Source organism: Elgaria multicarinata, chromosome 2 (genome assembly GCF_023053635.1).
Source record: "Elgaria multicarinata webbii isolate HBS135686 ecotype San Diego chromosome 2, rElgMul1.1.pri, whole genome shotgun sequence".
Lineage (NCBI taxonomy): Eukaryota > Metazoa > Chordata > Lepidosauria > Squamata > Anguidae > Elgaria > Elgaria multicarinata.
In genome coordinates this window covers 57,279,768-57,294,247 of record NC_086172.1, presented here as the reverse complement: position 1 = coordinate 57,294,247, position 14,480 = coordinate 57,279,768, and the positions used below count along the sequence as shown (strand labels likewise).

Sequence of the window (14,480 nt, the reverse complement as noted above, 5' to 3'; positions counted from 1 at the left end):
TGCCATTTTAATTTAACCATTTTTGCTTGGGTGTCTTTTGCACCTGCTTAAAAAAAGTAAAGTGGAACTTATTATATTTTCAAATTTGATGGGTTACTTTGAAAATCTGTCTGCCACATGGATTCATTGCACGCACATGCACATACACTCTAGGCACATGTAACTTGTGCAGCTTCTATCTTTCACGATCAGCACTTAAATAGTTAAAACAACCCCTTTTAATATAACTGGGATTGTGATGTCATCACCGTAGATGACACAGCCTGGTTGGGATCTTAAGGATGCACTGTTTTTAATGTTCTTGGTTAGTATTTTAAATTGTTTTTGAATTGTTGTGTCTTGATGGTTTTTAGCAAATACATATTAATAATAAATGCACTCAGAAATAAATCTTATTGAGTTCAGAGGGGACGTACACCAAGGTAAGTGCAGATATAGGATTGCACTGCAGCCTAAATCATTTTGATTAATTATTTGAATCTCGCTCATCACTATAAGACTGAGGTGTGAAGTCAAGTTTTCCTCAAATCCGTATAACCCTGTAATGAGCATTCTTGTTGTCTGATCATCTGATAACCCAATTGCTTTGTATCAAAATATTCCCAGGTTATTTGTTTCACATTCGGCCTGCACAATAGTGACTCACCACGCTCAGAGCCCAGCAACCATACATAGGGACCCTCTAATTGCTGGATAAACCTCTTGGTTTTGCTCCTTGCCTGTGAACTGCAAACACAGGAGGATTAGTGGGCTGGCACATGGGGGTGGGCTGCATTGGGCTGGGTGTGTCTCAAATTGTGCAGGCCTGCTAGACATCATTGCAGTTTATTTTGTTGGATATTGCTGTAAGATAGTTGAGACTTGAGCTGCAATTTATCCTCTTTCAATTTCTGGGTTGTTGTTTTTTTCTTTTTAGTTTAATAAAGTGTAGCTGATGAATCTCCTTTGGTGTTACATAGGGATCAGATGTGATCCCTCCTAACAAATCCAGATTCATTAGCATAACTCAAATCCATCCTTTAATGTGTCTCTGAAGGAAAAGCAGATGTATGTGTTTTCAGACAGACTTGCTTGAGAATCCTGTTTTAACATAATCTGGTTCTTATTTGGGGGTGCACTGTATGTTCCATGTTCTGTCATGAAGCATCATGCTCTGCCATACTGTCTGGGGCTCCCCCCCCCTTTTTTTTTTTTTTTTTTAAAAAAGCATGGCTTTAGCAGCAATGGAATGTTTTTCAAGAGAGAAAAAGCATGTTAGTTTCCTACCATGAAGTTTCATTAGGATTAGGTTCCGGCCATGCAAATGAGTTAAGATTCGTTAGCAGAGCTTAATTCCAATCTCCAGTAAGTCTATGTGAAATGCTCATTTGATAAGGTTCCTTCATTGTCTTCAGTAGAGTTTATCCCTTAATCTGTTAAAATGTTATGAAAATGCAGTTGCAATGCTTACCCTGACAGAGAGCACTTTCAAATGTTAATTTTTTAGGACTTGTATTAAAACATTTTTAAGCAGCAAAATAGAAAGACACAGATTAAAAATAAAAAGAGTTGGCTAAATTTCATGTCCTAGAAAGCATCTATTTAATTTTGTATAGGTGAATTAAATGGCTTAAGAAATTGTTTATTTCGTCATCGTCGTCCCCTCTCTTTTTATTTTAGCAGGGATGGTGGTATTGGTAAGGTTTAGATGGAGGAGAATTTCATACTTTTTGTTTTACTGCAAGATCTATTTTTCAAGGAAAATAACATGCCTACTAACTATTTGCCAAGAGATAAATCTTCAAGTGAGAGCTAAAAATACCTTACGTTTGTCTGTCTGTCTGTTTATTTGTCCATTCTACACAAAATATGCAAAACTAGAATAAAAAAATACAAAATAATGATGACTACAAAAAACAAAAGAATTAAAAGCAAATCAAAATTATGAAAAGCACAAACTAAAATTAAATATATATAACTCCCCCACACTAAATTCAAGATATATTTTCACAAATCCCTATCAACAGTGTTCAGAGTGGTATTCTTGGGATTTTAGCCTATATATTGTCAGGAGTTTATTAATAAAGGGCCGTGATCCTGAATAGTCAAGATCATTAGCAAAAATATTTATACACACACAAAGCAGTAAGTGTCCTCATAGAAGGCTCCATAAAATTTCACGTTATGAAGTATGCAAACTTATCTACTCTTTGGTATAAGTATCTGATAAGACATTTGGACATTTGAACAATCTTCTATGTACATGCTCCATATATATATATATATATATATATATATATATATATATATATAGTCCAACAGCAGCATTACTTCTGTTACCAGCTGTCCTGTGGATCATGTATCCCTAAAGCGGGTGGGTAAGTTTGTAAGACAGCAGTGATGAAATATGCCATCCAACAGGCACTCTTGGGCGATGCTTTGCTTCCTTTTGTTTCATTGTGAAGGCATTCAGTGTGTTTGCAGAATGGAGACTGGGACTACTCTAGTTTTGGCCCAAGACATCTTAGTGCCTGAAGCTCTCTGCACCCCCTGGGCAATACTTTAAGAAGTCTTGCTGGACCGTTCAGACACCATGGGGCTGTCTGATGCAGGTCACTTCTCACTATTGCATATCACAGCCAGCCCTGAACTACCCTGGTTGACATTTGCATGATGGACTTCACATTTGCCCAGAGCTCAAACCACAGAGCTCCAATGAATGGCCAATGCACCACATAACTAAGATGTATAGGCTCTGTGCATGCACACATTATAGACGTTCTATAAAAATGTGAAGTCCAGCAGGAAAACATCATGCCAGAGTGGGATGGGCATTGAGTAGCCATGTGTCTTGTTTCATAGAGGACAGTCCTCTATTTAAAGGTGTCCTGTATTTGAAAAGCTTCCAGTCCAAGTTTAGTTTATAGATTAATAACAACAACAGAAGGAGAGACATCAAGGGCCTTGAAGTTGCCAATCAGCAGTTAGTACCTGGAAAAGACACCCATATCATCTGGTCAGCCTTCCTCAAGATGGTGAAATCTATTTTATTTCTATTTAATTTATAGTAACTATTTCTAACTTTGCATCTATATAGAAAAACCAGCAATGCAGATTTTATGCAAAGCTGTGCGCTCTTCTGTCTTCTTTTTTTGGCGATACATCTCCTGGTTTTGGGGAATGCAGATGTGCCCACCTTAGTTGGGGATGCTATGGCTGGCTTGTGATGACAATGCAATCAACATTCAAGTCACATGACCTACTAAAATTAATTGATAGGGTTTAGCAATAGTACTGGGTGGATAATAGTTAGAGGTTGCAAACATAAACATTGATTTCAAGTAAGATATGCTTCTCACTGAATGAGTTTTATTTGTGTGTTTGTTTATTGACTTCATGTATGCTATACCTTTAGGGACCAGAAGTTTGCATGTTGGCTAACAATATAAAATAATTGAAAAGCCTAGCATTTTAGAAGTCAAATATGTTAAAATCCCCAGAAAAATCTAAAAATAACAGCAAAATGAACCAGGTACAATGCAATATGGGATCATGATTTGCTTCTTCTTTTTAAAACATCCATAACAATTTATAATTTACATAGTTGGAAAATATACTCACAGGGAGGGATGGGAAATTCATTTGGTTTGCATTTCAATGGGAACTTATGAAATTCACACTTCCCGAAACTAAACCCGAACCAGAATATAGAAATTTGGACATGTCTGAAGTTTGTGATACAGTTTGTGGAGGGCAAGAGACATAAAAAATGCATACATTTCAAGGAATGCACATTTGTTGGACTTCAGACACTTATGGTACTTAATAATAAGAATTCTTATATCATTACTTTATATTTGGCAAAGTCTGTCTACTAGCTTGAGGGGCTTTCAAAGGAATAAGCAATTTATTGAGCAAAGATGGGACACCCTTATATGTGAAAAATAAAACACAAGAAGTCCTTCTCTGGAAAGAACTATGGGAAGATATCATATAAAAGTTGCATAGCAATGAACTCTGTGAATATTGGTATGCAACAGCCCTCTTTGAACATGCATGCATAAGGATAAACACATGAACAGGAATCAGAACTGCACCTCTGCCCTGCCCCTGATGATCTCCTTACTGCATGCATTAAGGCTTCTACATGATTGGGAGCCTTTGCACATACAGCTGTATATATGATGGCTTCATCTTTGCAGACAATCCATCAACATGTGGATGTTCAGGGCCTGGGGCTGGAAGTGCACAACATCAGGACTAGTGGCTGGTGGCATGGTCCTACTTCCCCTCCACATGTTTATTCATATGTGTGGATGTCAAGAGAACTAAGATCTGTACTGTGTTCAGCTGCCCGTAAAGAAGCTACATTGCTGCTGCTGCTGCTGCCGCCGCCGCCGCCTCTTCTTCTTCTTCTTCTTCTTCTTCTTCTTCTTCTTCTTCTTCTTCTTCTTCTTCTTCTTCTTCTTCTTCTTCTTGGTAATGGAAAGTTACCTCCATGTGTTTTAGACTGCAACTCCCATAATTTCCAGCTAGCAGCCATGAAGGCTGGGAAGTATTGGGGTTGGTTCATCACATTTGGAGGATACCAGGTTGGGGAAGGCTGATGTAGCCTTTGTTCTGGTTGATATAGGGTTATTTATATTCTCCATTCATGTGATCAAAAGTAATGGATACTGTATATTCTTTTTCTACATGAATGTTATGCTTAATATTTGAGGGACATGATTCTTGAGTTTGATACCATGATCTTCTTTTGGATACCATTTTCATCACTTTTCATAATGTATGTGTCATGATTCCAAACCCTCCTGCTGAGAAATGAGACAATAAAGAGGCCAGCTGTGTAATCTATAAAGCTTTATTCAACCAATAAATATCTCTTCACACCTGATGGAAGTGTGAATGCTAGAAGCTATCCTCTAAACTTAATTAGCTTAATAAAGCTAGGCAGTTTCTTTTCAACTAAAAATGAGAGTTTCCCTGCAATCCAATGGCCCATTACCTCAGGGAGGGTCTCTTGGAGAGGCCTCTTGTGAGTGGCTACCCTAAGGGGTACCTCCTCTCAACTCTGCCCACTTGACCCTGTGCAGACTCTAGGATGTGTCCATTTTGAAGTTCCCTCCTCCATTGACAGAGGCTGAGTTCCTGTGGAAATGGGAGGATGGTTTCTGAGCCTTTAGCATTCTGTGTGATAAGCTCCTGGGAAGATTCATCCTTGGCTCCTCTTGTGCTTCCTGTTTTAGCTCATATATTTCTGCTCCTGCTCGTTCTTCTTCAGATTCTGAGACCAATTCAGCCCCTGAAACCCCTTTCCCCACATTAGGGAGAACAGGTCTGATCCTGACACCAAGTTTCATTTGCAGAGCCAACGAGACATGGTGGATTGGGTATTGAACTGTGAGATACAAATCCCCACACAGCAATGAAATAAATTGAGAGGCCTTTGGGAAGCTGTGATCCCTTATCCTAGCATACCTCATGTGGGATGGTTGCAAGGATTAAATGGGATAATCACCTACATGAAACTGCAGTGGCTGAACTAGGGATGGGCAAACCAACAATGTTTGAGACATCAGGATTCTCCAAAAATTGTCTCACTGCTTGTCTCATTCCCGATTCCTGTTTGCATTTGCAATCACAGCTCGTTCTGTGGAATGGAAAATTTGCACAAATTGAACAGTAATTGAATGAGAGATTTGTGCAGGTTTTCCCAAATTTGCACAAATTGCCCCAATTTGTGCAAGTTTCCTAATTTGTGCAACTTTCCTCCATCGATTAAAGTGGGGTTGATTCAGTCCATGCAGGGAATTTGCACAAATTAGGAAATGTCTGCAAATTGAACTGGGCATTGAGAATGAGATGAATGCAAGCATGCGTTCAACAAATTAGGAATATTTTTCGTGGGCACAGGCTCGTGTTCAGAGCTTCAAACAGGGCATGCTCACATGTTTTGCAAGCGAAATCAAAATCCTCATATATCCTTAGCCTCAACTGTAGAGTTGCTGGAAAACAGTTACCCTGCCTAGGTTTATAGCAGTGTCATGGGGTTCTTTAAGCAGGATGGGCAATTCATTGCAGCTATAATCATCATATTATATGCCTCAGATCTTCAGAATGACTATCCCATCCTTTCCTCATGTCTCCTTTTATATCCACATACAAAGCTGTCATGTCCACTACTACCTCTAATGGATAGTTTTTATGTGCATATATCAGCAACCCATAATATGAACCACGCTGCCGAACACATTGTGAATATACTGCTCTTCTTAAAAATGGTTGTTGGTGTTTTTTTTTATACTATTGTATTGACTAACTGTCGGTGTTTGATGTATGGGTTACCAGCCTGATGTAGACTTATGGTTAGAGCTTAAGTTGTTAGTTCTGCTTTTGCAGCCAATTCAGAATAACTACAGATGCCTCAAGATATTAAAATTGACTGCTCAAATGGACTCAGTGTGGGAGTTTCATTGGTTTTAAATTGATAACAGCTGAAAAGTGAATGATTAAAGCTGTATAAGGGCATAGAATGCAGCTCTATTTTTTCTTTTCTTTTTCTTCTTTTCTTTTTTCTTTTTTTAAAAAACAAGTTCTTGTGAACAGCTCTTTCTATGGGAATTTTCTTTACTATAATAGAAAAAAAAATTCATTAGTTTAAATTTTTAAATGATGAATAAGAACATTTCCGAAGAGGGAGCAATTCCTGAGAAACTGGAATAAACTTTGAGAGGACAAAGCGGGTTTCTATTCAGAAGGGAGCATTTAAACTTAAGTAGCATTCCATAAGGTGGTAATTGTGTCTATTTCCCAGACATTTGAGCTAAATAAGCTGGATAGGAAACATAAACTGTCATAACAGGAGGTTAGGAGTGTTGTATACCTCTTTCCCTACCACCACTGGCACCCTTTTCCCCCCAATCTAAAAAGAAAGTTGAGTTGTAAAGATATTTTTCACTAATAAATTGAACAAAGATGATGATGATGATGATGATGATGATGATGATGATGATGATTTCTTTATTCTCATGGGAGCAACTGTTGTTTTCATTTTTGGAAAAGATGTCTTGGTTGCTTCTTTATCACAGCACGATTTAAAATATTTAAACACGAAGAAGAGGTGTTTTGTTTTTTAAGGTTTATGTAGATTTTCCTAATATATGTCTCCCACATTAAGTACATAGTTCTAGAGTCTCTTAGTACTTACTACCCTACATCTGGATCTTTTCTAGAGTTTCTTGGTACTCTAGGTCGGGGAGTATCCTGGAGGCTAGATCCAGCCCATAGGCTGTTTTTTACTCTACACACACACACACACACACACACACACACACACTACACCGCATCATGACCACCAACACCCACTTTTCAGATGCACAGAACCAAGTGTGGCTTCGCCCACCAGGCTGAACCCTTCCCAAAATGAAAAGCATACTCCTGCATCCTTTAGGGCAGCCTCAGGGATTCTGGTGTATGCCAGGACTTCATGTGGATTGCAACCTAACAATGCCATCACAACTAAGGAGGATGCAGCCTCTTATGACCATCACATCTAGTCAAATGCATGGCTCCCATTGCTTCTTCTGTCGTTGCTCCCACATCACTTCCTGAAAACAGGAAGTAATTAGCCCCATTCAGTCCGGTAGGAGAGAGCTCCAGCCAGACTTAATGAGGGGTTTTTTGCATCACAATAATGGCCAGAAGGGGCGGAAGACGCGCGAGAGGCAGGCGACATCATGTGAATAATTCGTGAATGCCCAGTAACGAGCGTGCAGTAAAATGCTCATTGGATGGAGTTTTCTGGGAGCAGCTTAGAGTTGTGGTGACATATACCACAACTTGGGAAGCTGATCATCCATGCTTTAGATACTGAAATTATGGTAAAACTGAGTTAGTCATCTAGCTGTTGGGAGGAAATTTGAGGCGGGGGTGGGGGCAAAAAGGGCAAGCAAAGGATTACCTCACATTCATAGTGTCATTCCCATTGGGGCATTTTATAGGACTGAAGACCATTGGCAGGCTACTCATTGAAGCTCTACCACCAATTTGAAGCAGCATTAAAAGATATGGGCAAAGAAAAAAGAGAATGAACTTTAAAACTGTCCGTCCCCTCATTTTAAGATAAGCCCCTCACCACCAATGGAAAATAGCTAGAAAAATGCCCTCTCTTTGAAAGTGACTCTTAAAAACATAACAGCCATGCTGATCAGACCAAGGGTCCATCTAGTCCAGCAATTTGTTCACACAGTGGCCAAACAGATGTCGACCAGGGACCCACGCATACCCCCACCCCCTTCAAAGGAGATGAATGGCCCAGCAAAACTGGGGTGGTAGTGAGGGAGGTATCAGCATGAATTGAAATCAGAACCAGATTTTTAGATAGACCGGGATGATTCAAATAGTGCATGATTTTCACAAGCATTTTCATCAGCATCAGGAACCATATCCAGGTTATATAACCAGGTTATTATTATTATTATTATTATTATTATTATTATTATTATTTATTTATTTATTTATTTATTTATATAGCACCATCAATGTACATGGTGCTGTACAGATTACACAGTAAATAGCAAGACCCTGCCGCATAGGCTTACAATCTGAAGGACTGCCTCCTCCCATATGTACCTGCATGGACCACTAAGATCCTTTTCAGGGGTTCTTCTCCATGAACCCCTGCCAAAAGAAGTGAGGCAGGTGGCTACCAGGAGGAAGGCCTTTTCTACTGTGGCACCCCAACGATGGAATGAGCTTCTTAGAGAGGTTTGCCTGGCACCTACATTATACTCTTTCTGGGGCTAGGTGAAGACAATTTTCTTTCCCCAGTATTTTAGCAATGAGCAGCCTCAAAAACAGGTAAATATTCTTAATGATTTAGTGATTTTTAGAAGTGTCTGTCTGTCCCTGGCTATCTCTTTGGCCTAAGAATTAGGGAAATATTTGTGAAACCTTAGATAGGTGAAGGCATATAGAGATTAGATAACAGAAACTTCATTATTGGTGCACAGCATGGGAACCACATTATACTGGTCTGGAAAGACTTGCACTGACCAGTTGCTTTCCATGCTCAGTTCAAGGTGTTGGTTTTAATCTTTAAAGCCCTAAATGACGTAGAACATGGCTATCTAAGTGACCACCTGTCTCTGTATGAACTTGTCTGGCTATTAAAATCTGCAGGAAAGGGGCACCAAGAGTTCCAGACGCTTGTTTGTCAGGCACGTGTCACTCCCAAACTGTTAAATGGGTTCCCTCAAGGGCCATGGTTGGCCCCAGCTCTCTTAGCCTTTGGAAAGGATGTAAAGAGCCAGTGTGGTGTAGTGGCTAAGGTGTTGGACTGGGAGTCGGGAGATCCAGGTTCTAGTCCCCACTCAGCCATGGAAACCCACTGGATGACTTTGGGCCTGTGACAGACTTGCAGCTCTACCTACTTCACAGGGTTGTTGTGAAGATAACATGGAGAGGAGGAGGATTATGTATGCCGCCTAGTGTTCCTTGGAGGACAAAAGGTGGGATATGAATGCAATAAAGAAAAAAAGACACATCTTTTCAATTTAGCTGTTTAAAGTATGTAGACTGCAATCCTTTATCTACTTACCAGGAGTAAACCTCATTGAACTCAATGGGGCTTACATCTGAGTAATATGCATAATATTGCATTGACAGTTAATGGTCTACTATTTTTAATGTTCTTGGGGGTATTATTTGGAGGTGGTATTGTTTAAAATAGTTTTACACTGCCTTGATGGATTTTTAGCCAATAAATCTGCTTATAAATGTTAATAATAAATAAATATCACCTGTTTTATTTATTTATTTATTTATAATATTTATATACTGCTACCCATTCAAAATTATTTTCCTTATTTTCCTTATGTTATTATCTGTACATCTGAATATACATTGAGAAATACTTCCAGAAAGCATCATTTGAATGCCTCCCCAAAGTAATCTGAGAAAAGGACCAAATGATCTCAGAATCATGGGCATACCATTTGCTCACTGCAGTATTTGACTATCTTTGCATGATTTCTTCCTTACCACACAATGAAAATGCATGAACATTTAGAGCTGGTGTCTTGACTTAAGTAACTATTTGAATAGATGTGGGAAGGATGAGTTGCAAGCAACTGGTCAGGAACTCTCAAAGTATATCCAAAAATATACGAGTCAAAAGTGATCATAAAGCAAAGGTAGCTATGTTGATCATAAGAGAAATTTCAAAATCCATGTTGCTGTAATACCCTATTTCTTCGATTCTAAAACACACTTTTATTCCCATATAAACATCTCTAAAAATGGGGTGCGTCTTAGAATCGCAGGTGTGTCTTAGGGTTTTTTTTCCTGTTGGTGGTACTGAAATTAGTGTGTGTCTTACAATCGATGGCATCTTACAATCAAAGAAATACGGTACCTTTATTAAACCAAACACAAGATCATAAAAATGATTGTGCAACCTTTAGAAGCCCCCAGGGCACTTCAGGGCAATTTACTTATTGTAGGAGTATTCACACAACAATTTTTGGCCAGCTAAATACAGGAGTATGTGATGTCATCTTTTTGCAAACACTGCTACCTCAATGACCCAATCAACTGACACTACTATTTCTTCTCCATAACCACCCATCCAATGTCATCCGAACTAACAAAATTCATTTGCCCATGTTCTTGTCGGTCACTTGTTTCTCTGCCTGCAAACAGCAGGTAAGTTTCTAGAAAATTCAAGGTAGGAAAATGCAACTGCAGTCCTATACCCACTTAGCAGGGTGTAGGCACATCTAGGATTGGACCGTGGGGCACAGCCCCAGAGCCCTGGGGTCTGGAGGGCCTCCGAACATCCCCCTGAACTTGTGCCAGTGGCAGTTCCTGGCTCTTTCCCTCTCCTTCTAGTCCTGCCAGGCCTAGCTCCTCTAGCAACAGGAAGTGCTGCAGCACCTCACTGACCAATCCTGCACTACGTAACAAATTAACCAATCAGACAACTTCTTTAGATGAGATGAACAATGAGGGCATAGAAGTGGCATAAAGCTTGCCCCTTCACTGCTCTTGTGCCCTCACTGGCCATGTGCCTTCAAAGGTACCATGTGATGGTTTCAGATCACTGCTAATGAAAACCTAAGTTTAAAACAAATAAACAAAAATTAAATGATACACCATGGGGCCTGCCGTTGCACTTTCTTTTGCAAGTATGGGCCCGGGCTAGGAGGAGGAGGAGCTGTTGCTGCCAGTTTTAACAAAAAAGAGGGAGGGAGGGTTGGTTGGGGCAGGGCCCCTTCCTAGTTAGCTGCACCCCTGGCCCCACTAAACTCAATGACACTTACTTCTGAGTAGACATGTATAGGGTTGCACTGTGAGTCTGTTGCTCAGGGTATTGAATCTAGTTCTCACAAGCTCAATATTCTGTGAACCAATCCATGCAGTTTCCTGTAAAATAAAATTGTTTGAGGAAAGATTCTCAAAGTTATATAATTTGTTAGAGGATGAAATAATAAAATCCAGGTTATCACTCAATAGCCCTGGGGGTGGGTGAATCTAAGGGTGAATATGCCAATCCTTAATGTTGTGCAGGTTACTGTACAGTTAATTATACATACTCTCCAAGGATTATTTCAGGCTTTGCCAAGAAACATTGATTACAGAGCACTGTCAAAGGCCTCTACACCAATTTTCAAAGTGTCATGCTCTGCTGGAAAGGTATGCAGAGACTATCTCTTGGTTTAAATGATGATCTTATAGCCACATTGTTTAAACATTTTAAACCGCTTCTATTGAATGGTTTCCCTCATAGGTTTGATTCATTTTGATTCTGCTGACAAAGTTCCCATTAAGGAGCACTCTTTTCATAATTTGTCAAAAATATATAGCAGAGATGAAGGAGGATGAAGCTAATTTGTAATCTTAGAGCACTAACCTAGTTATGCTGACATGCTTCATGATGTATGCCCTCAGCCAGCCAGAGGTTTAAAGTTAAGAAGCACAAAAAAGCTATGTTAAATACCGTTTCATTTTCTAAACAGCACAATTTACAACTGTTGTCATGGGCCGGGACCAACTTGTTCTTATCCAAACAAAGAATTTCCCTTAAAATAATAATTAAACATTTACCAGTATACGAAATGTCTGTTTTGTATGAACCCTGGGAGGAAATGCAGTGGGGGAAATAGATAGATTTTAAAGCAGCTGGCTAACTGTAATAATGAATAGGGTTATTAAAGTATTTCCCTGAAAGGACTTCAATACCATTGAGAACATGCTAGTAGTAGTACCTTATGCCCTAGGAACTTCTGTAGCATGCATTTCAGTAGCAGGCCAAGATGATCCTACTGTCCATGTACTTCTTCCCCTATAAAGTTTTGCACTACAGTGTAGAGCATGCCAATGAATATTCGTGGAGCGTACACTACAACGGCAAATGCTAACCTTGAATGCACTGGGACTTAAGTTAGGTCTGGCTGACATGTCCCACAGAGCCCCCATCTTGATGATGGCGAATTAGCGCCTCATGCCCTCAAATCCCCACATTTATGCTCCTTCGTGTTGTCCCCACACGAAGGAGGGAACGCGGGGGTTTATGACAGGAGGGGAGGGAGGAGCTGCTCTGCCGCGTAACCGGATGGGCACTGCTGTGGCTTGGCGCATCCTTCCTCACATTACTTTGCTCTCCCAGGAGGACGGGGCTGATCTTGGCTCTTCCCAGAGGAGGTGGGTAAGCAGCCCAGCGGCCAAAGTAGACAATGAGGGGATTGTGATAGCATAGGCGGGAGGAGCCACCTCTCCCCTATCCCGGCCAGCGCCCCATCCATTTTTATTTTTTTTTAGTTTTATGCAGAGGTGTGGAGGCAGCCCAGCAGTCCAGTCGATTTTCTTGGCCACCCCTACCACCTGTCCGGGCCTGCCACACTTGGCTCCACTTTGGGTTTTTCCTTCTTCTTTAACTGTGCTGCTCTTAAGGCCCGCAGAGGCACGTAGCTGGCCCAGCAGCCATTTGACTCACTGCACCGCCCCCACCCCCTGTTGCTGCCAATGGTGACCTAATCAGGGTTCACCAGTGGCTGGGGACATGCCTCTGGCGCAAAGCTGGAGGAGGGGGATAGACGGGAGATGTCGAGTCTGCTTCTCCCTTGCTTGAAAAAGTCACAGTAAGTCCCCAACTTTTTAAAAGCATCATATAGGTGACCAGCCACCACTCCGAATCCACTCTGGGACAAACCTCTCATCTAGACAGGCCCTTGGTGTTTTGTTGGTTGAAGACAATAAGAAATTTGACTTTATTAAAAATATGCTAGTTCTTATTTCTATTTTCTGTTCTTTTTAGAATTTAATATTTTGGTTACAGAGGTCAGATATTACATCATTTATATATACACATATAATGATACATTCCATAACAGTTCAGATACAAATTACAAGTTTCCACCTTGGGTGGACTCCCCCTCCCCCCCGCCTTAGTATTACCATCTTCCTATCCACTCCAAATGTCTATGTACAGCCCTGTTACTGTTCATTATTTCTATTATTTCTATTATGCTTCTAATCGCCCTAATTGTATTGCATGTGGTGTTGTTCATTACAAAGTTTTATTATTGCCTAACACTGTTTGAGCAATAAATATATATCTTATGGTACCACTTTGTGTAATCTGGGTTGAGGGGTGTTTCAGGGACCACCACCCATAAATTAATTTTTGAAACACAGAACACTCAGCTGAGATTTATAAATCTGTTGCTGAGTGGAGTAGGTCCATATAGTCACAATTTCTCTTCTAGTCAGGTTTTCCTGTTTTGGGTAAGGGGAATAGGCTTGTCAAATGGAGTAAGAACGATTCACCCATCTCAGTCGCAACTCCTGGGCTCAATCCAGCTCACATTAGTCATGAGTAAGTTCCAATGAAAACAGCAAAATTGAAGTTGGTCATACAGCTGACTTGTCCTGTTGATATCAATGACATAGCTACCCAACTAACTTTAGTTGGGCTAGTTCCTTTATATATGTAGTATATCAAGCAGAACCTTTTTTTAAAAAAAAAGGCACATTACAGTTTCAAAGCATGGGAAAGAATTCTTTGGCATCCCCTTGTCTGTAATTTTGTCAAGCTAAGTTTGCTGGATTACTGGACATCTTAAATGAAGATATCAACTTTATCAACTTTCCACTACTAACCTCCTCACATACTCCAGGAGTGTTTATTTTATGTAACTATCCCATTTTAATCAATCTTTTCTCTTTCCATCTTTTCTAGATCAAGTTTTCGGTTCTCATTTACACCGTGTGTGTGAACGCGATGGCTCCACAGTCCCACAGTTTGTTAAAATATGCATAAAAACCATTGAAAAACGAGGTGGGTACTTCCAATAGTTCACATTCTTCCACCAATCCTTCAGCAGTATTTACAACTGAAGTTAACATCTCTCACTTTAAGTTACCATCTCTTGCTTACTCACCAGAGATGCCCAAGTATTGAAGCTATAGCCTTCCTACCCCACCCCCTATCTTTCTTACAA

At 40.1% G+C, this 14,480-nt stretch overlaps 1 protein-coding gene across 2 annotated transcripts in view; it reads left to right on the top strand.

Moving 5' to 3' along the window:
• The window catches only part of ARHGAP15 (Rho GTPase activating protein 15), a 487,468-nt gene that overhangs the window by 294,931 nt on the left and 178,057 nt on the right, over positions 1-14,480 (top strand). For both annotated transcript variants that reach the window (XM_063116582.1, XM_063116583.1), the window contains exon 10: positions 14,219-14,317. In XM_063116582.1, coding sequence (XP_062972652.1) covers positions 14,219-14,317 — 99 coding nt within the window. The remainder of the gene's footprint in view (positions 1-14,218; positions 14,318-14,480) is intronic.